This window comes from Panthera tigris, chromosome A3 (assembly GCF_018350195.1).
Source record: "Panthera tigris isolate Pti1 chromosome A3, P.tigris_Pti1_mat1.1, whole genome shotgun sequence".
Taxonomy (NCBI): Eukaryota; Metazoa; Chordata; class Mammalia; order Carnivora; family Felidae; genus Panthera; species Panthera tigris.
The window spans coordinates 88,846,527-88,873,288 of record NC_056662.1 but is presented as its reverse complement, the minus strand read 5'-3'; the positions used below and the strand labels follow the sequence as shown (position 1 = coordinate 88,873,288).

At 51.2% G+C, this 26,762-nt stretch overlaps 1 protein-coding gene across 11 annotated transcripts in view; it reads left to right on the top strand.

Moving 5' to 3' along the window:
- Window positions 1-26,762, top strand: part of SFXN5 (sideroflexin 5) — a 116,786-nt gene that overhangs the window by 56,699 nt on the left and 33,325 nt on the right. For 10 of the 11 annotated variants that reach the window (XM_042981730.1, XM_042981729.1, XM_042981727.1 and 7 more), the window contains 4 exons: window positions 4,739-4,792; window positions 5,802-5,858; window positions 7,233-7,298; window positions 18,479-18,569. In XM_042981730.1, coding sequence (XP_042837664.1) covers window positions 4,739-4,792; window positions 5,802-5,858; window positions 7,233-7,298; window positions 18,479-18,569 — 268 coding nt within the window. The remainder of the gene's footprint in view (window positions 1-4,738; window positions 4,793-5,801; window positions 5,859-7,232; window positions 7,299-18,478; window positions 18,570-26,762) is intronic. The other variant, XM_042981721.1, reaches the window with a different exon arrangement.

The window sequence follows — 26,762 nt, the reverse complement described above, 5'->3', positions numbered from 1 at the left end:
CAACCGGGAGTCAGCCAACGCAGACTGTACTTTGCTTCAAACGTCTCTCCTCCTCCTTTGATGAGGCCTCTGAGGCCTGGGCTCCGAACTGGCACACTGCCACTTCCTCCCACATGCTTTTGGCCACAGCAAGACATATATGTCCAAGCCAAGCCACGCCAAGAGCATGGAAATATATTCTTCCCATGTCAAGGGCATGGATGCAGGGAGGAGTGAAGAATCGGGACCTAAAACTAATCTGCCCCTCTCTCCAAGAGCGTGCCCTCATGCAATGCAGGGTTTTAATACAAGGAGTAAGGAGGAAATGGGTGATGGTGGTCATGGTCACAGTCCATCATAGATCTTTTGCCTGGCCAAGAATTCATGTTCTTAATAATGAATTAGTAATGTTCTTCCAGTGTGTAGTGTGGACCCAGCTTTGTGCTGAGCGCTTTGGGGGACATCAGAGAGAAAAACCCTGATTCTACCTTCAGGAGCTCACTATTGAGGGATGAGGCTTGTGTTCAAGGACAAGATGGGGGCAAGATGAAGCTCGATTGCGTCATGCAGCCTGTGGAGTTCAGAGAAAGGAGAGACCGGCAAAAACTAGAAAAGGATGAGACAGGAGGAGAGGAATGATACGGACACCTTATACCTAGTGAGCACTTGCTGCCCACCAAACCCTGGGCCGAATTCTTTCCATGCCTTGCTCCTTCTCATGGCCATCCAGAGAGGTGCCAGGATGGTGCTCATTTAACAGAAAAAAAAAAAAAATGGAGGCACAAGGGCTCAAGTAACTTGTGTGTGGTCACACAGCTGGTAAATACCAGAGCCAGGATGTGAGTCCAGCTCTTCGTATGACCAGAGCCTGCATGTTAATCACCGGGGCCTATGGCCGGCCACTTGAGGCGAAGGGGAGCAGCGAAAGTAGACAGATGTGAGAAGAAGACAGCTGCCAGGGGGCGGGAGCTGTGGAGGGGACCCCAGCCGTGTTATGAACTATAAATGGGAGCAAAGACTGGATGTGCGATTTGGCCAAGGTCCTGCAGCAAGATAGGGTGGAGGCTGGGCTGGAAATTCTGGCTGCTGGCTCTCCTTCCACTTTCCCTGGTACCAGCCGCTTTCTGGGCTCTCTCCACCCGTCTGCGCGGCCACGCCTGAAGCGCTTCCCTCTTGGAAGAGGTGCAATCCACTGGCATTGAAGCCGGGTGGACTGGCTCCCTCTCTCTATCCATCTCTTTCCTCCTTTCTCCTGCCATGTTCTGGAAAGGGCAGCGTGGGGGAATGTGGGCAGGTTGCACCAGAGATATACATCTGAGAACTGAAGGAACATTTATTTTTAATTTAGACTTAAAAAGAAAAAAGGAAGTTATAAAATATCTGCTCTTGCTCCTGGGACTGTGCAGATGGTGCTGCGTGTTGCCTAATAGGGAATGGGGCTGGCACCCATGTGCTCCCGGCCCCACCAGCCTGACTGTAGGACCTGGGAAGTGGGATCGCTATTCCCCTTGCCTCAGCCTCAGATGGTTCCCGTGGGTCCGTTTGGCCAATACAGCATGGGTTTCCACTGCCTTCTAACCTCACCCTCCCCAGATCTGCTGATTTTTCTGCCTCTTCTAATGAGACCAGTCTCTCGGCTGTTCTGCTCCAGTGAGTGTGCACACGTGTCCCCTGCGCCACGCACGCACACGCACACACGGCTCAGCTCCATCCTACCACCTACTTCGGCAGATAGCCACAGCATGCTGACCTCTCCCTTCTTTAGGTCCTGTTCGGATGTTAGAAGTTACCGGCTTGACATGACCAAGTACCTGATTAAACCATCTGGTCATTTTCATGTCCAGATGTTATAAAGGATATTCTCATACATTTTCCTGTTTGGTCTTTGTGCTTACTGTGGTTAGGTGTCATATATTCCTCTCTTCCTGTTTGCTCCATTGGGAGCATCACAGAACATGGTGCATAGAAGGTATTTGAAAATGGGCATGGAGTGTGACTCTTCCTTTGTGCTCAGGCAAATGAGCTAGAAAAGGAACCCCTAAAATCAGAGAGTTGGAGCCCTCAAGCCAAGAGTGAGGAGACCTTTCTGACGTTCTCTCTAGTTTGCTGTGAAGCCTTGGGCAAATCACTGAATTTCTCTAAGCCTCAGTTTCCCCATTTGCAAAATATAGAAAGCAATCTCTATTTTGTCTGCGCCCCAGCGTACTAATAAGAATCATGGTAAGTGACATAGGGGAAATTCCTAGCAAAATCGATCAATCATTCAATTTCTTTAAGAAAGCATGAGGGGTCAGAGGTGCCCAGCATGAATATCAGGCCCATGTTACAGCAGGAGGTTGGGACAGGAGGCTGGTCGGGTTTGGCTAATAAGGTTACAAGCTCACAGGTTACAAGCTGTGTGTGTGTGTGTGTGTGTGTGTGTGTGTGTGTGTGTGTGTGTGTGTGTGTTACATAGGCCTGGGTACTATTTCAGTTTCGTTCAGGGCTGTGGTTTGTTCTGGAAAAGACTTGATGTCACACAAAGACAATGCCTGCCACCAGAAAAGACAAGTGAAGGCGAAAGTGAGACAAAAGTTTAGGAATGGGAAGAAGCCAGGAGTGAAGTTTGGGCACAAAATACATGCAGTGATGGTTTGTACACTTGACAAATATGAGCCGTGGAGATCTGGCCTGAGGTTCTTGACAGTCATTGCAGAGAGAGACACAGTTAAATGCTCAACGTTTACAAGACAGATGCAGACCAGATGCTCAGAAGTATAAATTTCTGACCCCAAGGCCAGAAAAATTTCCCCCAGGAGGATTCATAAAGGAGATTCTGTGATGTAATGAGCAGTGAGTGTCCTGGACAATAGGTGTCTGGTAAATACAATGAGTCCCAAGGTGCTGTACCTTATGATGCTCCTGATGGCCCAAGCTCAGTTCAGGGAGTGTAAGGGAGACTGAGGAGGGGAAGGCAACGTGGCCCATAACACACACTTGTTATGTAAACCAACAGATTAGGGGGGATGATATGCTGAGTTCTCAACAGTGAATAACAGCTTTTACTTCTTCTTCTGGCTTTGGGAGGCAGTCAGGCATGCACGTGTGTACACACACACACACACACACACACACACACTCACTGGATCACATTGTTTGTTCCCAATTTCAGGCCTCTCTAGGCTCAGCTTCCTCTCTGTGGAAGCTCTCTGGCTCCTGGCTAGAGGCTGACTAGGGTCCCCAGGGATTTTTCTCAGCCAGGCTGGGGAGGGGTGATTCCCTTTACAGGCAATGGGACTATCTCACTTGACTTCATACCTACTACTTGGAACTCAAGAGTAGAACTTTAAACCAAGGTAGGACCTCCAAGCTCAACCCCTTCACTCTATAGGTAAGAAAGCCAGAGCCCCAAAGGAGCCTGTCCTCTGCTGGAGACACTGTCGGCTGGAGATCACAGAGGCACGGGGCTGAGGTTGAGCTCCAAGCTCTCCTGATTCTCACTCCAGTGCCCTAAGCTGTTGCTGCAGAGAAAAATCAAACTGGGATCTCATTCTGGGGAGAAAAATCTCATAATTCCTCATTGGAGCTATGGAATGGCTTTACATTATATAATTTTATTCAAACTGATATGGGCCAATAAATATAAATGTGTGTGTGTGTTTGCTGTCTTAAAACATTTTAATGTTTAAAACATGATTTACAAATGCTGCTGAGGATGTCTAGAATTTGATTTACTGCATAGTATTGGATGTTTATACTTGCTCCTTACAGAAATTCTTGCCAAAGAGCCATTTTATCTACAGGAATAATAAATAAGTCAATATGTGGATGGTTGTGCACATTTTTCCCATATGCATTGGTACTTGGTAGATGTTATTTTGCTCACAGGCTCTCAAAAGGTAAACTTGAAAGAGACACATGGATCCCTGAAGTCCAAAGTTTGGCCACTTGTCAAGATGAGACCATTAATGTTGACTTAAACCAAAAAAACAAAGTCAGCAAGCCTAGCTCTTAGGTGACATTTGGGCTTTGGGAATAATGAATCCAGACCCATGTAGCGGTACTCAGCCATATGTGTATTTGTTCATTCATTGATTCATTCACTCATTTGACAAGTATTTATTAGACATCTATGTTTCCTTCAGTAGCTTAAACATGGTGTAGATTTTCTTCATGGAGGCTCAGAGATAAAAGATCTAAATTCCCCCCGTTTGTATTTATAAAGTGCTTAAGGCCCTTGAAACGATTTTTCTCATCATATCTTAATCTGCACAAAAATCCTATTGGATGATGAGGGTGTGAAAGAGAGCTGGGTTAGCTGAGTGGAAGGAAAGATGTTCCTTCTGTTTGCTTGTTTTTATTGTCCCCCTGCCGTCAGTTAAGGAAATAATACATGCCCAATGCTTAAAAGAATATAGGAATATTCAAGAAGAATGCGAGAAAGTACTGTATAACGTGACCTCCAGAGACATCTACTTTGTGGGGCTATAGATTTGTTCATGAAGATACATATATGCATATGTTTGTGTATATGGTTCTATGTGCGATGTGATGTCTTTTCTTTAACAAGAGTGGGATTGTGCTGTAATATAATTCTGCAACCTGGTCCACTTCCTTCGTGTGCCATCTCACATGGGCAGCAGTTTGTATGTACACATCAGCCACCTCGGTTTGTACAGATCCAGCTTGACTTTTGCTCATGCCTGTGTCATTTTTCCTTGCAAAAGTGTAGGATGGTCCTTTTGCTTTATTCAGTCTTTCCTCTCTTTTTCTCTCATAGGTAGTTGGTCTTCTCTTGCCCAACCAGACACTGGCATCCACTGTCTTCTGGCAGGTAACAGTCCCTGGCAACAGAGGGCCTATGAAAAGGGGCCCCATAAATGCTGGTTATGATTCCCTACCCCAGTGTCTCCCATCCAGGCCCCTGGGGGAAAGCCACCCCATTTCCCCCGCCCTGACCCAGAAGCCACTGGGAGAACCCCGGGACTTCAGATGCTGCTGAGCAGGTCCCAGTGGCCCATGCCTAGGCCATTTTATGTGACTAATTTTTGCACGAGGGGAGGATGGCTTATTTGTGGCCGCCCGCTGCTCCTTGGCTGCTTGTCCAGAGGCCTGTGACCTCAAGGCCCTCAGCAGCATTTTGGTATAAGCCTCACTGAGATCTGTGGGGAAGGTGAACCCACCGCCAACCCCAAGGTAGCAAGGTGGGTAGGGGAATATCATAGACCCTGGTGTCCACTCTTAGAGCCTGGGCTATGGCTCCCTTAAAACAGCTGAAGCTCTGTGTGTGTGTGTCTATGCACAGAGAGCTGGGCAGGAAGAAAACCTGTCTGTCTTCAGGAAAAAATGTCAGAGTCTTCCCTGAATAAAACTCCTAACGGTGCCCGCATCAGGGCACGGCAGGTGGCGCAAGACACCGGGCTGGGATACTTTTGAAAGAGGTTCACGGCTGTCAGTAATTCCAGGGGTTACACGTCTGCTTTCGGCTCAGTAAGGAATATAATAAGGATTAATGTGTCAGAGGCAGTGAGGCCCATTTGGGGCAGTGAACGCCACGGTTCCGGGAGAGGTGACAGTCTCTGGATGGGGATGAACTGCCGGCATGGGCAGGACCGGTGTCCTGGTTTGGCAGCAACTGAGGGGTGTCCCAGGTTTTCAGCACTGATGCTGGTGCCATCCCAAGCAAACTGGAACAGTCAGTCATGCTAACTTGTGGGATGGACAGAACCACCCGTGAGCTGGACACAGCATCCCATTGTCTTTTTGGAGGCTGTGGCCCCGCCGGGGTCCAGGCCTGGCTTCCACGCCTCCCCTGACTTCTCCTCTCCCCCCTTGCCTTCCAGTGGCTGAACCAGAGCCATAACGCTTGTGTCAACTATGCAAACCGGAACGCTACCAAGGTGAGCCGCTCAGAACAGGCTCAGGTGACCCTCAACCTCCCTCCAGGGTGGTGTGCCACCATTGGGGGCTGCTTCCTCTGAGTTGAGCATTGTGCTTCTCCAAGCACCTTATTGAAATGGCCAGCCCTTCAGGAAGGGCCCCACTGGGGAGGGGCTGTTCAACATGAAGTGAAGAAGGCCCATGAAATGGGAATGTGCCTGAAGCAGTGAGAGAGATGAGCTCCGTTGGCGGAATCCTCCTTGGGCAACTCTTATCCCCAGATCTTGGATTAGGATGGCAACAGCCACATGGGGACTGAATTCCCCTAAAGCTTCCTCCAAGCTTGCCTGGAAGCTGCCTTGGTGCCCCCAGACTGTGGGCTGTAAAGCTGAAGGGCTGCTCCTGAGGGGTGAGGGGTCTGAGGGGCCTGTCACCTCCTCCCCAAAGTCCCCTGCGCTCCTGGGACAAGCTCAGGGTGGAGGCCTGTCACCCTTCTCTTGTCCAGGAAGGGGCTGGGCCCCAGCTTCACTGGTAACGCTGTATTTCCTGCACTTCTGTCCAAAGGCAGTAAGAGGGGAGGAGGAGTCTAGGTCCCCTTGGGGGGCCTGTCAGTTTGGGGAGGAGAGGCTGAGGGCGTCCTCTAACCTAGGGGGGTGATGGGGTAGGGTTAGTGGCTGGGCCTTGGTGGTAGGAACTTTGGGGCCTGAAACTCTGAGGACGCTCCCCTCCCCCGTCCAAACCTTCAGTCCACATCTCATGTGTGTGATCCACACGTGTACATCCCTGCTTGGATGGCTCTCACGTACCTTGAACCAAACATCTCCAAAATAACAGAGCATAGTTAAAGGCAAGTTCCTCAGCTCTTTCTTAATTTTATATGTTGCAACTTGGGTTACATTTTTCCTTAGAAACATTGAGCACCCCTCGCCTATTGGCATGGAAGCCCGGTGGCCTCATGGGTTAAGGCCGGGAGAGCCAGCCAGGCACAGCCAGCCGGGCCGCTGCCATTTTCACCTAGACAGCCCTCCAGCTGCCCTCAGCCCACTTCCAGCATGCATCCTCCCTCCACTGGATATGCTTGCCCCAGACGTACATGACCCACGTTGGCCCTTGCTGTTGTCTACCTCCAGCCAGCAGTGTCTGCCCCTGAGCTCTCTAGAACAGGGCAAAAGTGCAGTGGGCCCCTTTGGCATCTCCCTGGACGTTCCTGCCCTGTATTTCCTGTATGGAGCTGTGCTGAGGGAAGCCTGGCTCCCTTTGGCTTCCAGAGGGATCTTTTCCTTCTCACCTGTTGGTGGGCAGGACTGTCTCTTGCTGGCTGGGGCTGTTTGCAAGGGTGGAGTATGGCAGCTTTGGGCACCCAGTGGGTCTAGAAATCTGTCTCTGCCTTCCAGCCTTCTCCTGCGTCCAAGTTCATCCAGGGCTACCTGGGAGCTGTCATCAGCGCCGTCTCCATTGCTGTGAGTAACTCTCTCCCCACTTCTCTGTCCCACTGCTCTGCAGCTGCCCCTCTCCCCTGCAGCTCTGGCCAGACCTGTCTGAGGTCAGGCCCAGGCAAGGATGTGGGAGACAGAGGTTTGTGTGGGTGGGCCACCAGGGCAGGCTTCCTCGGCAGACAAGAAAGTAGATTCTGGTGACACTTTACTAGAGAGACACAAACTTTAACACAGAGTGCTCGAGATTTTGGAAAGCCGGCGGGGAGGTGAGGCGGTGCCCATGAGTGATGCAAAGGGCTGTACATTCCAGCTGAGGACAGGACGTCTGTCCCTAGTAGGGCCCCTTGCCCCAGGACCTTCGTCAGAGGAGCTCACTCTCAGTAATGTGGCTGATGCAGGAAGCAAGGGGCTCAGGAACAGCTGTAAGGCTGGCCCAAAGGCTGGCTCCCCTTTGCTCTCTGCCCGAGCTCCCAGGGCACTATTGTCCTTCTCTGTGGCCTTGGTCATGTGGTTACATGTCCAGTGCATCCTGGAGGCCCTCCACAAGACAGGAATAGTTTCATTTGAATTCCTCAGGACTTTGAGAATAGAGCAGCTATTAAGTAGGGGAGGTTTGTAAACTGGCTGTGTGAGTGTAAGGCTGGATCCCAGATGAGGGCTGAAGGCAGGTGACACAGCAGGGGCCTGGGCCAGAGCCACAGTGGAAGCTCAAGTTCCCAGGACCTTGGCTACACTGGTCCCACCCTTGAGCCCACCCTTGTGCCCCCATCTTACTCTCTAGATCCTGGCTGGGTGGTCTCCTATAGCTGACTCCAGAGGGGGAAAGTCACTTCACAACTTTTGTTATTTTATTCATCACACAATAAATACATGCAATTGGTGAGAAAAAACTTACAAAATGCAAATTCGAAAATTCACGTATAATGAAAGAATTCACATATAATAATCTCTTTGCAAAACCCACTTTCCTTATCTTTCCCATGTCGTTAAGTGTAATAATTGTTCACAACTATGTACTAACCCACTGTACCCTACACCATCATTCATTCCACTGCTCTGGGAAAGTAGGGATTTGGGATTGTTCTGAGATGGCTTCTTTTACTCTGCTCCCGTGTGGACCACGTCCTCTCCAAATGACCTGTTGGGGAGTGATCCCCACTTCATACCAAGATGGAGCTCCCTCCCCGACTCGTTGCCTTACCCCAAGCCAGGAGCCAGACATTGCCTAATCTATTCAGATGGCTCGCCGAGAGACTGCAAACCCCACCCTGGTGGGGTCCCCAACCCAGCAGAGACTTCATTTGGGGCCATACAAACTGGCAGGCTCTGATTCTGGGGGGCTCCTGGCAAAGGTGATGGCTCTTGTGAGAGAAGGAAAGGGACTCTGTCACCTCCTCCTTGCTCTTCATGACAAGAGGAGCTGATGGCTCTGCCCAGTTTAGCCGCTAGAAAATCCCATCTTCCTTCCTTGAGATTTAAGGGTGGAGTGGGGTGGAGCTGAGGGGAGGAAACCACTGAGCAGCCCTGACTGGGAAGGGCTTGAGCCCTATCCTGGTGGGATGTCCTCCTCCTATAGGCTTGGGGCTCCAGGCTCTCAGCATCCCCAGGCCTCACTGTCCCACCCAAGGGCCCTTTGGGCATTCCATCCCTCCCATTTCCTAGGATCTGAGCTAGCCCAGATTGTGGGGTCGGGCCTCTGACGCCTAAGCTGCTGTTCCTGGGGACTGGGGGCCCTCTAGGCTCTCAGAGCCAGGATCTTACCCTCAGGGACCGGAGGCCTCACACTGGGCTGTCACAGCCCCCAGGGGTTGCGCCTGTGTTTGGGACATCCCAGCTCCCTTCCAGAGCCCTCAAAGAGGCTTTTCCTGACCATGCCAACCCAAACTCTTCCCACAGCCCCAAGGCCTAGAAACTTCTGGCCTTCCCACACACTCACTCAGTACACCCCGTGTCCTGTCCTGTCATTGTTCTACTGGCTTTCAAGTTAACCAGGGATAGGCCCTGTGTCTTCTCCCCCATGGAGGGGGAGTGAGCACTGCTCCATAAATAATTGTTAATTAGGTTGCTGATTGATTGCCGGCCTCAGGAGGCCCCTCTCCGCCTAGATCCACGAGTCTTAGCCGTGGCAGCGTCCCTCTGCCTGACGTCTTCACACAGTGAGGGTCTAACTCCGGCAGATGGAGCGGAGTTTCTGACTTGGAAAATCTGCAGCTTGCTTGCTTTTCTTTTGTGTGTGTAAATCACAAAACCTCCAAAGAAAGAGGCTTTATTTTATTTTCCTTTCCCTTGTTCTCTGGAACCCTGGGCCTGCGGCCTCATTAACTGATCTCTGCTTCAATTAGTGACAAATCCCCTCCCAGGGAGAACCTGTTAGGAGGAGAAGACCTGCAAACAAGTGTCACGGCCCCAGTGGTTGGCCCAGCTCTGGCATTAATTAAAACGAGTCCCTACAAGCAGGCGGCGTGGATGGGGGTGCTGACAGGCTGAGGGCAAATCCCAGGGACTAAGGACAAGGTGGAGTGGAGGCTAGGCCCTGAGAGTCCAGTCTCCTCCCTGGACCTTTCCTCTCCCTCAGAAGAGCCAGAGCCCTGACCTTGGCCAGCACCCCCCTGAATCAAGGGCCCCCAGTTTGCACGGCCCCCCGAATGAAGTCTCATGCTGGTTACAGGACCACCAGTGCAGGGGTAGCAGCCTTTTGGTGAACTCTCTAAATAGATTTGGCAATGTCTGGCTTCTTGCTCGAGAATAAAAAAGAAATTTTGTCTTAAGTTATTTTTGAAATCTAACAGTTTGCTGTCTTTTAACAAAGGAAGCCTCTGTCAGTCCTCACTGTATTTGAATTTGGGGGTTCATGTTGAGTATTTCTGTGGTCAGCCCCCCTCGGGCCCTGGCTACACAAGAGTGAGACCTACTCACTCCCTTCAGGGGAGTGTATATGGCAGGCAGTTGGTAGGTGCGAGGGGGTCACTCCGATTGGTATGTTGTCCTTCAAGACGAGGAGAGGGAAAGCTGAGGATATTCTGTGGTAGAACCAGAATTCTGATGAAGGTGACCCTTGGGTGTGGTGGTAAGTAGGGAAGAGGCCCCCCAAGTCACACAAGGCCGACTCTTCAGGACAGACCGGAGAGAGCCGAAGGCAAGGTTGAGGGTTCCCGGTAGAGGGCACAGCATGTGGAGAGGCATTCAGGAAAAGGAGACTGTGATGGACTCCGGAAGTGATGGGGATGAGGTGGCAATGAACTGAGGAGTAGCAGAGCCGCTTGTGAAACACTGGGAGCGCCTACTCAGGAGTTAGGGGGCCACGCCGGCAGCGCTGGCTGGACTCAGGGACCTGGGGCGTTGTGGGGAGGGCGGGCAGAGTGGGCTGGAAGAGAAGTCATGGCGGGGCGGTAGGCCCAGCAGATGACCCCCATCATGGACATTAGGCCCTGGTGAGAATGGACCTGTGGCTGGAGAGGAAGGCTCAGGGCTGAAGTCCTCCATGCTGGTCAGGAGCTGTTTGGTACATGAGAGACACTTCACGCCTGGCTCTCAAACCCCTCACCTTTAGCCACATCTTAGGTGGCTGAGCTCTTTCCCTCTTGGGGAATTGCTGTTCTCCATTCCCAAAGGGTCTGAGCCCTGAGGGGTTCTTTCTGAACAGGATACAGTGGTTGTCTGTTTACCTTTACTAGATATTGGAGTGCAAGGTGGTGTCCCAGGAGGTTCCTGGGCTGAACCCCTCCCCCTCCCAGTTCCCATTGCCTACTGGGAGCTCCATGTCCCGGTATCAGAGTGGCAAATAATCACAATGGTCGTAATGCCTAACACTTCTGGAATGCCTTCAGTGTGCCAGGTACTGCTTAGGTGCCCTTCTCAGTTGTATTGATGAGGACACTGAAGCACAGAGGTGAAACCAGTGACAGAACCAGGATTCAAACACAGGCTTAATCGTACACTATTCTGCTAATACAAAGACACCATTTTCTTCCTGTTCCCAGTTGTGGCCTAAGGTGGAGGAAAGAGCCAAACAATGTTCTTGGCTTCCAGTTTAAAGGAACTGTAGCCATGCCTCCTGGCAGATAAGTCTGCCCCCATGTACCCTGAGAACAGTGGGGACTAGAAGAAAATTTTTGAAAGGCTCCTTAGGTGTAATGGGGTTAAACCCACTATCCAACTTCATACTTGGTTCCTGAACCTGTGTTTTCTGGCCAAAGTCGAGCCAGTGGCGTATATTTGTCCCTGGTCCAGAGGCTCCTTGTTCCGCCTCCTGCAAGAACCGAGTCTGGCTGGTTCTGTGGTGGAAGGCATACTTCAGAGTGTTCTTTGTGGTTGAGGGTGTACCTCAGGGTGTTCCCTGTGGTCCAGGGTGTACCTCAGAGTGTTCTCTGTGATCCAGGGTGTACCTCAGGGTGTTCTCTTGGTCCAGGGTGTACCTCAGGGTGTTCCCTGTGGTCCAGGGTGTACCTCAGAGTGTTCCCTGTGATCCAGGGTGTACCTCAGGGTGTTCTCTTGGTCCAAGGTGTACCTCAGAGTGTTCCCTGTGATTCAACCTATACCTCAGAGTGTTCTCTGTGGTCAAGAATGCACCTTGAATGTTCCCTATGATCCAGGGTGTACCTTAGAGTGTTCTCTGTAGTTGAGGGTATACTTAAGGATGTTCTCTGTGATCCAGGGTGTACCTCAGGGTGTTCTCTGTGATCCAGGGTGTACTTATAGCTTTTCTGTCTTTCTCTGGGCCTAATGGAGGTAGGAACCATTAGCCTGAGAATCCAAGACCAGAATGTTAACTCACTGCTTTCCTGTGATTGGCTTTCGGGTTGGAGGGCCCATTACATGGACCCTGTAGCAGAATCTGAAGTTTTCCAGAAGCCTGCAGATGGTGATATTGGCAGTGGTGAGTCCAACGTGAATATGGGTTCTGCATCTATTCTATTCTGGGGAGGACAAGTTGTGTCCCTTCCTACGTGTAAGGGGTCTGATGTAACTGGTTTTCTAGCAGGTGGCCAACAGGTCCCTACAGGACACGGTTCAGGGATCAGGATTGGTCTCTGTTGCTGGCAAACAACCCTCTCAGAAGCAGGTGAAGCTGATTGGTCTTTCAGCCTGTGTATGACTCTGTCTCAGTCACCTTGGCCCTTTGCTCCTGAGCCTGTCACCAAGCAAGAGGCTGTCTGGGGTTGCAGGACAGTTGACCTCCACAGAGGGTCATGGGGTCCGCTTGGTTGCCAAGAGTTTATTCTACAACGAGCGCCCTCTGCTGGGCATTTTGGCACCTCAAAGATTCTTCGATCTGCCCCGGTCCTTGCTCCACCACCTCCTAACCATCTCGTTACATTATCACCCACCACCCAAGAGTAGATCTGATTTCGGAATCTCGTGCCATCTCTCCTTTCAGGCATGCCCTCTTCTCCATTGTTCTCCAGGGCCCCTTGGATCCCCTTACAGGCGCTATTAGAGTCCACAGCTGGCTACAGACAACCCGGTATTTCATGCCCCTGACGCTCTACTGAGCCTCCTCGTTCCTTATCTGGTTGCTTCCTATTTACCCTTCAGGTCTCAGTCAGGCATCCCCTTTCCCAGAAACCTTCACGGCCTTGGGGCCACCCCTTCCAGGCCCCTCCTCCTGGCAGAGTGACGAGCCGTCTGCTCAGGTGAACTCGGTCCTGTGTGTGCAACGTTTAGCACTGCAGTTGTTTGCTAGCAGTGACTGCACAAGGCAGATCTCCCTTGCGGCTCTTTTTTTCCTGCCTCAGAAATCACTCACATGATTCATTCTAGAATATTTATTAAGCACCTACTCATTTCCCCAGGCAGCAGGAATTCAGTGAGGAGTAAGGGAGACACAGGCCCTGTACCCAGTACTTAGGGCCTACTGGGAGAGATGGATATTTAGTAAAGAGGCCACAGGTAAAAATATTTCTGTGCTATTCAGTTTTAAATAATATACACGTATCACCTTGATTCCCAACCTTTTAAGGAGGAAAATCAATATACACTTTGAGACTGTGATAGGTGCAGGGAAGGAAGAGGTCCGGGTTCTGTGAGAAACTGTAAAAGGGGAGCCCTGAGTGAAGAGGAGGGCTGTCTGACATTTAAGCTGAAAAGGGAGGAGGCCAAGGGAGGGCCGTGCTTGAAGGCCCCGAGGAGAGAGGTGGTGGGGGGAGTGAGGGAGGGAGAGGAGAGAGAGAGTTGGCTCAGGGGAGGAGCAGGGCAAAGGCAGGTGGCTGGAGCCTTGCAAGTGAGGGTTGGGGGGGGCCCTGTGGGTCTCTATCTGCAGTGAGAAGCCACTGAAAGGCTAAAGCGAATTGATACCCATTTTTAGAAGATCGTTCTGGCTGCTGTGTAGGGAGCTGATGGGAGGGAGCAAGAGCAGAAGCAGGGAGCCGAGTTAGGAGGTGGGCAGTTGTCCAAGGAGAAGAGATGGGTGCTTAAGGTAAGCGACAGGAACAGAGAGAAGTGGTTGCATTCAGGATACCCGGGAGACAGGACAGGTAGCCCTGAATGCCGAGCTGCATCTGGGAAGGGAGAGGCTCCTATCCAGGAAGACTTCTGGGTTTGGGGCAGGAGGAGCTGCTAACAGTGGGACAGGACAGGGTGTAGGTGAGGAGGAGCAAGGGAACCTTCATCCTGGGAGTGTGAAAGGGGAGCACCTGAAGCCCCTCCAGATAAAGGCATCCTGCAAGGGGTTGTAGGTTTGTGGAGGACACAGCCTGCTTGCACTGCTCAAGCCCCATCCAGCGTCTCCTCGCTGGCCTCACAGAAAGGAAGCTGCTGGTGGCCTGGGGAGGACCTTGGTGCTTAGGGAGACAGCTATCAGCCGTACAGCTCATGACGTGGGAGATCTTGTGTCACAGAGCCCCTTATCCCACCTTGGGAGATTGTCAGGAAGCCAGTCTTCTCTCTTCTGTTCCTGTCAGCTGCCCGTGGCAAATCCACTGGCCTGGGAGCCAGAGCTTGGAGAGAAGTGGCCAGAGACGGTCCGCTGCTTCCTTAGGTCATTGCTGATGTCCCACGGGGTCTCCTGGGCTCTTGCTCCTCCCAGGACCCCTGTCTGCTGACCACAAGGGGAATTCGTGTGCAAAATCCACACCCTGTTTGTTTTCCTCTCTGCCAAAATGGAGCCCCTGTTTGGTTAATTTCTATTTTGTGGCTTATTTTGAGGCTGTTAAAACAGACCCTGGGGGACCCTCAGCAGTGATTGTTCCATATCTCATTATCTTTCCCAAACCCGATTATTAGCTCAGATTTTTCTGATCGCTAGCTGCTGTTCGTGATGAGTTGTGTGCCATTAATGCCAGCTGGTTCCCTTAAACAGGACCCACCATGCCAGGGAAAATGAGCTGGCATTCAGAGCCACCAGCCACTTGGCTTTTTAATTTTAATGGGCTCCACCAAATGTTTCAGGCCAAAGGGCCCCTGAGGAATCAGAACAGACGGGCTCGCAACCCTGGTCTGCAACCCACCCTGGTTCCTTCCCAGGCTGTGGCCATCCCAGCTGCTGGGACGGTAAGGCCTGAGTTGGGGGCTGTGGCAGGAGCGGGAATAAGTGGCTGCTTGACTCTCCTTTATTTGTACCTTCCTGCTTTCGAGCTCATCATCAGTGGGTGTGCAGGGTGACCTCACCAGCTCCTCGTCTCCCCACTTTGCTGGTCCCCGGCCCCTTCCTTGGCTCAGGCATGCTGGCCATGCTCAGGAATGAGCATGTCGGGAAGACTCCAGTGGGCTTCAGGGAAAGGGCAGGCCAGAAGAGATCTGGAACCCAGGCATTGTTGTTTCTCTTCTTTCCTCCTCCCACCCCGGACTCCCACCCAGAGTTGGGGGGACAGGCTGAAACACTCTGGACTGTGCCAGTCCTAGCCAGAGGGAAAAACAGCCAGCCAGGGAGGCTTGAGGGCAAGTCTGAGTGTTTGTTACAACCAGTGACCACTATTCCTTGTCCTCCCACTACACTCCAGCCCTGCCTGCCCCCAAGAGGCTGCCAGGAGAATGTCCCAGCTGCCTGCTGGCCTCCTGGAAGACTCCTCCAACACGTCCCACATCTTTCCAAAAGGATGTCGGGGGTGGAGCTGGAGTTTGAACCTAGACCTTCTGTTTGATAGCTGGGATGGGGGCGCAGGCAGGGCTGGATCAAGGGCCCTATCTTTGCTGACGGGAGCTGCCTTCCATTCATCTGGGCCCCGGCCCCAACCGTGGTCTTTTCAGGACAGCTTTTGCTATGCAAACAGCAAGTTTTAAATGGCACATTAGACATTAAAGCATGCCTCATTGAGATGGAAGCTATAGAGAAAGTAAATAGCATAGTTAAGAACAAAGCTTTGGAATTAGCAGACCCCTGGGTTCAAATCCTAGCTTTACCTGCCCTGTAATAGCTGTGTGTCCCTGGGTAAAGTTACTTAACTACTCGGAACTTGTCTGAACTTTTTTGAATCTATAGAAAGGAGCAACATACCTATGTAATTTATTTTTTTAATGTTTATTTATTTTTGAGGGGGGAGGGGCAGAGAGAGAGGGGGACAGAACATCTGAAGCAGACTCTGTGCAGACAGCAGAGAGCCTGATGCAGGGCTCGAACTCACGAAGCACAAGATCATGACCTGAGCTGAGCTGAACTGACTGAGCCACCCAGGTGCCCCATACCTATTTAATTTAGGTATTTCATGCGATGTGCTCAGCACACGGCCTGGCACTTCCCCGTGCCCCTTTCCTCCTCTTCTCCTTCACCAACACCTGTGTCATCCTGTCTCCCTCCAGACTTTCCCACTCTGCACTCTGTAGGAACGTGTTCCCTCGCATTTGGGGGGGGGGGGCACAGAAATAGACAGTCACTCACTGCTGAGAGCTGGGGAGACCTGGACTTGGTGAGTTCCATCTGCGTGGCAGGGCAGCCTGGAAGCAGGGGAGCAGGGCCCACTGTAGGCTAGCAGCTCCCTGGCCTGCCCTGCTGTACCAGTGAAGTGTGTCCAAGCTGCCGCCCATCTCCCTGCCTCCCAGCCTCCCCTTGAGCAAGTGACAGGGAAAGGACAAGGATGAGACTCTGAAGATCAGCTTGAGGCTTCAAATACAGACCAGATGCCCAAGAGCCCAAGCTGGGTTTGCCCGGGAGCATCCTGGCTCCGTGAGGTCCTGGGCTACCCAGGGGCTGACAGGTTGGCACTTCCTGTCTTCCCAGGTCACCGTGCCATTCTTGCTTTGACTGCTGCAGTCACCCTGCAGCCCTGGAGGCCTTCCCAAGGCTCTGCATCTTCTCCAACAACTCAGAAGGCTGAGGCCAGAGCCCGGGCTGTGGGGGCAGGGTGGCCTGCTAGTGACCAGGTGTGCCAGAGCTGAGCGCAGGCTCCCCAGGCTCCCTTTGGCCAGGTGTCCTGCGGCAGCCGCCGCTGCTCCTCCTCCCAGGAAAGACCTCCAGGGCAGAGTCTGGTTCTGGCCTCAGTTTGGGGCAGCAGCAGCCTCTATACATCTGCTTCTGGTCTGGCCACATGCGTCTAGCCTTTTCTGTCTCCACGCCTGTGCTTGTGCTGTTTTCCCCACCAAAATTCTCTTTCCTCTGCCCTGCCTAACCCACCTTTCCTCCCTCCAAGAAACCCCCCTTCCAGCCTTTGCTGATCTCCATCCATTCATTTGTTGGTTCATGCATTTATTCCTCAGTCACCAGTTGATTGAGCAAGAGCTACATGCCGTCCACTGTCCTGAATGCTGGGTACACAAACATGAAAAAGGCATGGTCCACCTCCCCCTGTCCAGCTGGGACATCACATCCATGAGCCGTGAACGGAGTGGCAGGAAGGAGGGATCGGAGACATGTGAGGGAGCACCTTCCTGCCTGGGAGAGGCAACGTTCCTACATAGCTTACATTTTTACATAGCTTCATTTGTTTAGATCCCTTTATGCTCTAAGCTCATGTGAAACACTTTGCATACATTCTTTTTTTTTAAGTTTATTTATTTATTTTGAGAGAGAGAGAGACAGTGCGCATGCGTGTATACACGTGTGGAGGAGGGGGCAGAGAGAGGAGAGAGAGAATCCCAAATAGGCTCCATGGTCATCACAGAGCCTGATGACACAGGGCTTGATCCCACAACCGTGAGATCATGACCTGAGCTGAAATCAAGAGTCGGATGCTCAACCCCCTGAGCCACCCAGGAGGTCCTACATAAATTCTTGTAACAGCCCTGGGATGTTGTAGATACTACGGTCCCTTTTTACAGACAAGGAAACCGAGGCAGAAAAAGGTTCAGTGATTCCCACTGTTAGTGAGTCATTGGAGGTGGAGCTCAGAGGCGGGCCTTAAAGAGCAGGTGTGGACTGAGTAGAGAAGGAAGGCATTCGGGTCTCAGGGACCAGCATGGGCAAAGGCCCCAAGACCAGAAAGCTCCCATAGCATCTGGGGAGCAGTAAACTGGATTCCCGGAAGGGGAATGTGGGGTGTTGAGGGAGTGGGGAAGCTGCGTGAAGGAAATGGCACCTTTTCACACAGGTCACGGGAGGAGCTGGTTATGGTAGACATGGTGGGACCATGTGTTCTAGAAGAACAGAGGATAGCATGGGGGATGGAATAGAATGGGGAGTGCCCAAGGGGAAGGCGAGGTGGGGGCCCAGTGTCCCAGGCTGGGTGAGGGGGCTGGGATCTACGTGAAGAGGGCAGTGAGCCCAGGGTGTCACCCCCTGCACCCCCATCCTGCTCTCGGCTGCTCTACTTAGTTCCACAGTCACCTGTGGGCAGGTGTGTGGATCTCCTTCTCCTGAGCTCTCGAGGTTAGGCTTGTGCCTGAGCCCATAGCAGGGCCTCAGAAAAGGGGTTCCTAGAGGCTGAGGTGGGAATGAGGGTTCCCACACTTCATTTACTTGCGGATTATGTGTTCTTCTAACAGCAATCTTTCCTTTTTACCTCCTAAAAGAGGTTGTGTGTGTGTGTGTGTGTGTGTGTGTGTGTGTGTGTGGTACATGCATGTGTGCATGCGTGTGTGTGTGTGTGTGTGTAGCTGAGACTTTCCCCTCGCCCTCTTCTTCGTGGGCTGGTTAACTGGAATGACTGGGCAGTGATGCTTTGACTAGTGACCCTGGAGCCCGGCAGCCCCAGATGACATTGAGGATTTGGGGTCTGGGGCACAACTTCAGGGGAAGACAGTGCCGTTCACTCTCTGCTCCTGCCCCAGCCTGCCCCCCCTGCCCTAGTCGGCCAGGCCGCTGCAGCATCATGAACTTTCTGTTTTCTCTTTCTAAGGTGGGCCTTAATGTCCTGGTTCAGAAAGCCAACAAGTTCACCCCAGCCACCCGTCTTCTTGTCCAGAGATTTGTGCCATTCCCCGCTGTAGGTAAGACTTGAACCATGCAGAGGTGTGCAGGGGTGTGTGCAGGCGTGTGTGTGTCACACCTGGGTGTGTGGGGCTGCAGGGCTCTTGGGGAACTGGATGCCTTTCCAGACTTCTTCTGACCTTGGGGGTCTCCTGGTGAGGGCAACTAGAGCAAAACATGTGTAGACAGAAGTGAGGGTGACAGGGGCGCTGCTGACAAGCTCTGTGACCAGGATTCTGCTTTTAGCTCAGGGATTCTTAACCTGGGGCCCCAGTCTCCCACAGGACCAGTAGATAGAACGCAGGGGATCCTATGAACTTGGCTGGGGAAAATACCTACACTAGCCTCTAGCTGAAATTTAACATTTCCTTCCACTGGGAGTGTAGGCAGCAAACCACAGTAACAAGCAAGAGCTGTGACTTTGTCACCAATAGAAATCACGGATACTTTCACGTCCCGTTACAGTTGTTACAGAGGTTTTAAAATACCGTTCATGTGCCACACTGACTCAAAATTATGATATTGATTCAATCCACTGGTAGGTCTTGTTTTTTAATTCGTTAGTTAAAAAGCACAGCTATGATTGTATCACAATTGAAAAAATATTTGGCAATGTATTCCAATATAATCCCTTTATTTTTTTTAATGTTTATTTCTTTTTTGAGAGAGAGAGAGAGAAAGAGCATGAGTAGGGGAGGGACAGAGAGAGATGGGGGACAGAGGATCTGAAGCGGGCTCTGCGCCGACAGCAGTGAGTCCCACGTACTCGTATTATTCATATTCAGGTAATTGTGGTGCGTGCGTGCGTGTAGAGGGGATTTCGCTGCCTCCAGCTAAGTCTTTGCTGGTCTTGGAGCCGCTGAGCTCACAATAGATGCCCCCGGCCAGCTCATCAAGCCCAGCCTGGCTCTTAAGAATCTCATGCTTTGTTTGGGGAGAGGGCCCTATAGCAGAATGTTTTTAAAAACTAAAAAGAAACAACACTGAAAGAAGCACGAAGCAGTGTGTGATTAGTCGTCTAAAGAGAAGTATACGCTTGAACCATGATACCGAGTTCCACATTTGATGCCAGAGGACAAAGATAGGGGCCGGCCCAGGAGTGGTGTCAGGTCCCGTCACCTCCCAGGTGCCAAGGCTCAGTCTGAAGATCCTGAGTCAGACCCAGGCTCATGGTCCCAATCTCATTATTCACCTCCAGGGTTCAGCTTCCCCATCTGTAAAATGGGGGCACTGATACCTACCTTCCTGCAGCCCAGAGCTGTGGGAGGGCCAAACGAGATTACAGACCAGATTCCATTCGCAGGAAAGTGCTTTGGAGCACCTAAAGAGCCCCGTAAGAAGGTGGGAGATCATTACCTGGCAGCCCCCGCCCCCTCGTTGGCCAGAGGCTAATGAACTCCCAGGACCAACTGCCCGTCTGAGCCTCAGCTGACCCAGATAATTGCTTAGCAACTCCACACTTTTAATGAACTCCCAGCTATTTCTGGCATGGGCCACTAATGGAATAACTCTTTAGATCTGACTTTGTTAAGGGGCCTAATTGAGTGAACAAGGCTGCCGATCTTGCGTTCCTCGCTATTCTGGGCTGGAGGGTCAGGTGTAGCCTCAGAAGGTGGCAGCTCTTAGCTGCACTGGACTGGATCTGGGACTCGGCCGAGATGCAATCTGTCCTTGAGCCAAGCTTCAGACAAGGACCTTGCCAGGGGCCTGTTCCAGCCTTGCTCTGCCAGTCATCTTGCTGGATGACCTTGGGGGTGGTCTTAACCTCTGGGGCTCCTTCAGGAGGAGGGTCCCTGCTTTCAGGTTTGACCCTATCTGTCATGCCCACCTGAGACTTTAGGACCTGTCCCTCTTTGGGCTCCAGCCTGATTCTCCTCCTGTCTTAATCCAAGAGGAGCCTGCGGGTCCAGCCACTGTCAAATTGTCTTGAGATCCCATATATCCCTAGTCAGTTGCACAGGTTGCACACAATGCCGTTTGTAATCCTGATAGTCCTAGTTTGCCAGGATCCAGAGAGCAGCATATCCTTTCTGGCTGCTTCCTCAGGCCTGCTGCCTGAGTCCTAGCTGAGTGCCTGCCTCCCTCCCACCCCTGACCCCTGTCTCTCCTTGTCCACATTGCAGGCTTCCACTTCCCTGGCCCTGATGCCCTCCCAGGCCCATCTGCAAATGGATACCTGCTAACCCCCCGGGTAGATGTTGACACGGTGGTGTGCAAGATGAACAGGCATGCCCCTCACCTGCTTTTGAACCCCTGGTCCTCTCGGGCCATCATACAGACCCTGCACTTGGCCACCCTTCACCTTGTTCTCAGGCTTAGACATCTTCTGTAAGGCTCACTGCATGCAGGCAGGGCCTAGGTCCCTCCAGGCATTCACCTGCTTTCCATGGCGGGCTAGACCAGACTAGGCCAAGCCATCGTTAAGGCCACCAAGAAGCTTGCTCAGGATTTGCTTTACCTCGTAGAGGGTTCTTTGCCCCTTCCGACCCCTGGCCTGATGGGGAGACAGGACTCACAGAGCCATAAGTGCTCACAAGAAGGAGGTTGAGGCAAGTGGAAGTGATCAGATTAAGCCCTGGCTGTTGGGATGTGTGTGGGGGCTTGGGGGTGGTGTGTAGAGCAGAAGGGGGTCTTCATGGTGAGGGAGGGTCCTGAACCTCACCCTGAACAGAGGGTCCTCTGTGTGCCCTGTGCTCAGAGGCCATATCCCTACTCCCTCCCTCAGGGAAGGAGGCTCCCAGGAGCCGGTTGCCCTGCCCAGTGAGTTCTGTCCTGTTCCAACCTGTAGTCTGGAAGGTTGAGAGGATACCTCTCTTCACTGGGCCCTCCATGCTGCCCAAGAGAGAGGCCTGAGACTCTGGGCACAGGACACCTCATTCCCCCACCTGACTCCACTGATTTTACCCCTCTCTGGCTTTGGACCAGACCTCACTTCAGCCCCTTCCCACTGGAACATGTGTGACAGACATTGCAGGCCTTCCCTGGGTTTGTAGGGGCTCCACAGCTCTCCACATTTCCCCCCAGCATACCTCTGTGGCCTCTCACTCCCCACATTGTCTCTCTGGGAGGACCCAAGGCGGGGCGAGCCATCCCCATTTCCCAGAAGAAAAAATTCAGACTCTCTGAGCTGGCCACCGCCCAGGCCTTGAAGGCCCAGCCCAGGCTACTTCAAGCCCACTTGGATAACCCCTCACCCAAGCAGCCGCGAAACTGAGGCATGTGGTCCAGAGGCGCCCCCCAGGAGCACCCCACCTCCAGGTTCACCCTGGTTTTTTAGCTAGGGTTGTGCGTGTGTACATGCACGCATGTGTGCTGAGTACATGGGAAGCCCTGAGGACACTCACTGAGCCCTTCTCTCCCTCATGGTGGTTTCAGAGCCTTGCTGTGCCCCGGTCCACAGCAGCAATCATGTGGGAAATCTCGGTTTCTATTTATACGTGGAGATGTTAGGAAAGACAGTGAGCCCAGGAGCATGTGTGCTGGCATCAGAATCGATTGGGGACTGGTAATTAATTTGTTTAGACCTTAATTAATTCTCCAGTTCTTTCTTATTTGTGGACTGTCACGCTTAATTGTGTTCAGGAGCTCGAGCTCGGAGCAGGCCCTCCATTAATTGATGGGTGCTGTGAGGTGGGAGTTAATGGTTTGGGGAGCTGGGCAAACAGTGTAATTAAAGGTCAGTAGAGGAGGCATTGGAAAAACAACCCCCCCCCCCAGGTCCACCCACCAGTCTCCATGAGCAGAGTCCATTCCAGGGCAGGCAGACCCCACAAACAGCCTTCTCTTGAGGCCTTAGGCTGGGAGCTGGCAGGAGTGGCCAGCGGGAGGCATGCAAGGTCGCCGATGCCGCGAGGGGGCACTGGTGAGAGGAATGGGCACATTTCATCAGGAATGCGTGGGGCAGGGCCTTTAGCCAGGGGCCGAGAGGTGGGGATCCCCAGGTGCCACCTGGCAAGTAAATCTCCGTACCGGGCTCTGCGTATGTGTGTACAGGAGTCAGGGAAGGAAGCCCTGAAGGTCACCCCACCCCCACCTGCTTGACTGAATCCATACCCAGCAGGGGACAAGACCCCCATGTGGGCTTTGAGCTCCCTCAGGGGAGGCCAGAGCCTCAGCACCTGCCAGCTGACTCCTTGCACGGGCGGGGGGTGGGGGGGGGAATAACCTTCGCGTATGGGCCAAAATGCCAGCCTCATCATCCCTTTGCCGGGAAACGCCTTCTTCCTGCACTGTCTACAGCAGTCCCCTGCATTAAATGTCACAGCTGATTTCATCACCAGGAAAAAATCTCTGTGTTCACCGGGGAGTCCGTTCCTCAGGATGTCTGGGCAGTGTCTGGGAGGTCTTCTGTTCACATGTCTGCCCTCACCCCACCTCCTTGCTCCCCTTCACCCCCAGGCCACGTGGGTCTTGGTGTCCTTGATTCCTTCTTTACTATTCTTCCCTTGGTGTTCAAGCCTCCCTGCTTGCCTCGTCCGGGAGGTGGCCACGGCAGTGTGCCCGAGCCCAGAGGGTTGGTCCTGACCTCCTCAGTTCCTCATCCCCTGAGGTGCACCTGTGTCAGCTGTGGCTGGGCCTCATGACGTTTGTCCCTTCCATCCAGGTCAGTGATAATGTGGTGTCCGCAGCCCTTCAGCTCCTCTGTCCTTTCCTTGACCTAGTCCCTGCCCATACTCCTTTGGAGCTGTGGTGAATCTTCAACCTCCCGTCTGCCTCTCTCACTGGCCCCAGGCCTTTGCACATGGCCCTGTTTGCCTGGAATCGTCGCTTCCCATTACCTCAGCCCCCATCCTCTGCCTTCTCTTGCCTTCATTTCTCTGCTCAGACACCACCTCCACCAAGAAGCCCTCCCTGGTAGGCCCAATCAGGGCTAGACCACAGCACCCTGTGTGTGCCTGTGTGTGACCTGGAATTGCATGTTTTTTGTTGCTGTTGTTTTTTTTTCTGAGTCTGCCTCCTTTATCAGACTGTGAGCTCCCCAAGACTCATTCATCCCCAACCCCCAGGCCCGCGCTATGCCTGGCACACAGTGTTCAGTGTGGGTTTGTTCAGTGATCAAATGAGTGCTTTGATAAAAAGTCTTTGAAACTGGGCACCCATAGTGGAGGCCCACCATAATGACATCGGTGACCACATTCTGTGGCTGCTTGGACATTTATTCTGGTTTTTTTTTTTTTTTCATTTTTAAAATTGTTTTTTGAATGTTCTTTTTTGTTATGTAACGTTTTCACTGTCCTCCACACGTTTAGTTGTCAGGCCTAGGGTGGATGACCAATGGGCCACGTTTCCAGGTCATCCGGGGCACGTTCTCCAACCTTTCTGGGTTGGATCTGGAAGGATGAGTGGGCTGGGCTGGGTGCCATAAGCGTGAGCCGCCCTAGAAATGACATGGGCCCCCAGTGTGTATCAGGTTTCAAGAGGACATGAGTAGTTAGCCCGAGGGAAGTCTCCAGTGGTGTGTCCTGGGGCTCTGTCTTCAGTCTTGTCCCCTTCAGTTATAACTGCTTTGGTCATACTTAACTGTGGGTTGCGTTTAAGGAACAGGCACAGCAACTTGGCAGTGACTGTGAATTCATGGGCAAGAGGTGCAGGATCTAAGATTGCTCAAGGTGTGGCCCAGAACAAAGGAGTCTGTTTAGTTCTGAACTCCACACATCAAGAGATGCTCCACACATGATGAGCAGGAGCCCAACGAAAGTAGCAGGATCTTCTGAAAAACTGACAGTCTGTTGTTGCAATGAGCTGCCTGACCCCTCAGTTAGAGAAGTGTCCAAGTAGCAGCCGGGCCCAAAAAGCTGTGAGGGGCTCTCACGTGTGATCAAGTCACCTGTTTCTGGGCAGTTTGCCCAGGACCTGGCATATAGTAGGCACTCAGTGAATGCTTATTGAATGAATGGCTTTCCAGTTCAGAGATTTCATAATTACTGAAATCCAGATAGCAGAGGAATCCAGAGGCAGAGAAGGTGGGAAGCACAAGGCAGGAGAGGGGGGTTATGAATGTGGGAGGAGTAGGGACTGGCTGGGGTGGGCCTGGCCTGTTGAGGAAAGGGAAGGGCAGAGGGCCTTTGGGACCTTGGATGTTAGCTTAGAGTTGGACTTCATCTTATGGTTAACAGGGAACCAACCGCTGAAGAATTTCAAGCTAGGAAGCAGCTGTGATAAAAGGGAGTTTTCCAGACGAATGTGTTAGCAGGAATCTTTTATTAAGAGATCCTGAGCTTGAGAGTCAGCCTACACCTATTTACAGGCTGATTTTTCAATCCCCAAATTCCCAGTCCTGAGTTTGTGACACTTTAGTATGGGTTGTGAACCTCTCCCCAAATTCTCAAGCTATTTAAAAGAAAACTGTGTCATATAGCAATGCTTTTCAGGTGGAATATTGGGGAATATCGTGAAATGAAGCAAATATTAAGGTATCCATCCCTATTTGATAATCATCCCTCCTCTAAAGGCAGGGATGGGGCTGTGTTCTGGTGTGATTCGCATGAGTGTGTGTGTATGTGTGTTTCAGGTCGTGATGTACATACGTGTCCACTAGTAAATACATAGACCGTATCTGGCAGAGACATGAGAACCTGGCTAGAGTGTTGTCTCTGGGGAGGGTCAAGGGGAAGCTAAGAGTCAAGGGTTGGAAGGAGACTGATTTTGTTATTTACCCTTCTATGAGATTTGAATTGTTCACTGTGTGCACATATAACCCACAAAATAGGAAGGAGACAGAGGAAGTAGTGTGGGGAAAGCTTTGTCCAATGTCAGTCTGGACCCAAATGGGAGCTCAAGTCTCCTGGCTACCACAGTCATGCTTTTTTTTTTTTTTTTTTAATAAAAATGGTTCTATTATTTTCCTGATAGTATATGATTGCTTTATGAAGTTAAACAACCCTACTTCTCTCTCCAAAGTAAGTTTGTGTATATCCCTCCAAATTCAAGTAAGCCTCTAAAGATGCGGCAATCTCTATTTAATCTATAATATAAATATGCATATATAAATATATATTTAATACAAATGAGATCATACCATGTATACCGTTCTGTAAACTGCATTTTAACCTCAGTAAGTTTTAGACACCTTTGCAGGGCAGTCATAAAATCTCAACTTATCCTTTTTACCAACCCTGATAGTACTGCACTGAACAACCTTATACACACATGTGTCTCTGTGCCCGTGACTGGGAGCTTCTCCAGGGCAGAGGTTTTCAAACAGCCACCTGGTGGGGGGGCAGGGGGCAGGGGCTTTTAAAAATGCACAGATCTGGACCCTACTTCAGATTTGGTTTCAGTCATGCAACCAGTGTTGACAGTCACCAATCTAGAAATAGAATGGCCACGTCAGAGGGCGTGCACATACCTAGCTTTGCTAGATATTGCCAAATGAGCATACCGGCTCTTTTCTCCTACCTGCAAAGCTTAAATTTTTGTTTCCCTACATCCTCTTCAACATTTGGTGTTATCAGTCTTGAAAATTTTTTGTTCATCTGAAATGGTTCTTTTCTCACTTTAATTTGCATTTTTCCAATTCCCAGGGTGATTGAGAATATTTTCTTGACTGTATTGGGCATTTGGGTTTTCAAATAGAATGGAGAGAAAAGAAGGAGATCCCTATTGCATACTATACACAAAAATAAATTCCGGATAGATTAAGACCTAAATGTGAAAAGTAAAATGTTAAGTCTTCTAGAAAAAAATATAAATGAACACTGGGGAAGGATAGAGTTTCTCAATGACACAAAAAGTATATACCAGAGGGGAAAGGATTGCTTATTTGAGTACATGTTACAGTATATGCCAGAAGACTCCATCTACAAAGTAAGAAAACAAGCCACACACTATTTGTAAGCCATTTAACCAATGAGGATTAGTCTCCAAAACATCCAAAGAACTCCTGCCAGATTGATTTTTCTTTAGATAAAAAAATCTATCTTTGACTATTAATAAGATTGAGTTCGTGTTCATTGAATTTTTACTATTTCTTTTATGAACTCCTACTCGAATATTTTTGGGGTGATTTCAATGACTATCTTTCTCTTAATAACTGTTAAAGCTCTTTATACATTTTATGAATGGTTTTGCCCCAAAGTACCAGACTCAAACTGGCTGAATTAATAAATGAATGTATTACTGGGGCACCTGGGTGGCTCAGTTAAGCGTCTGACTCTTAATTTCTGCTCAGGTCATGATCTTACAGGTTTCGTGAGTCGAGCCCCACATCGGGC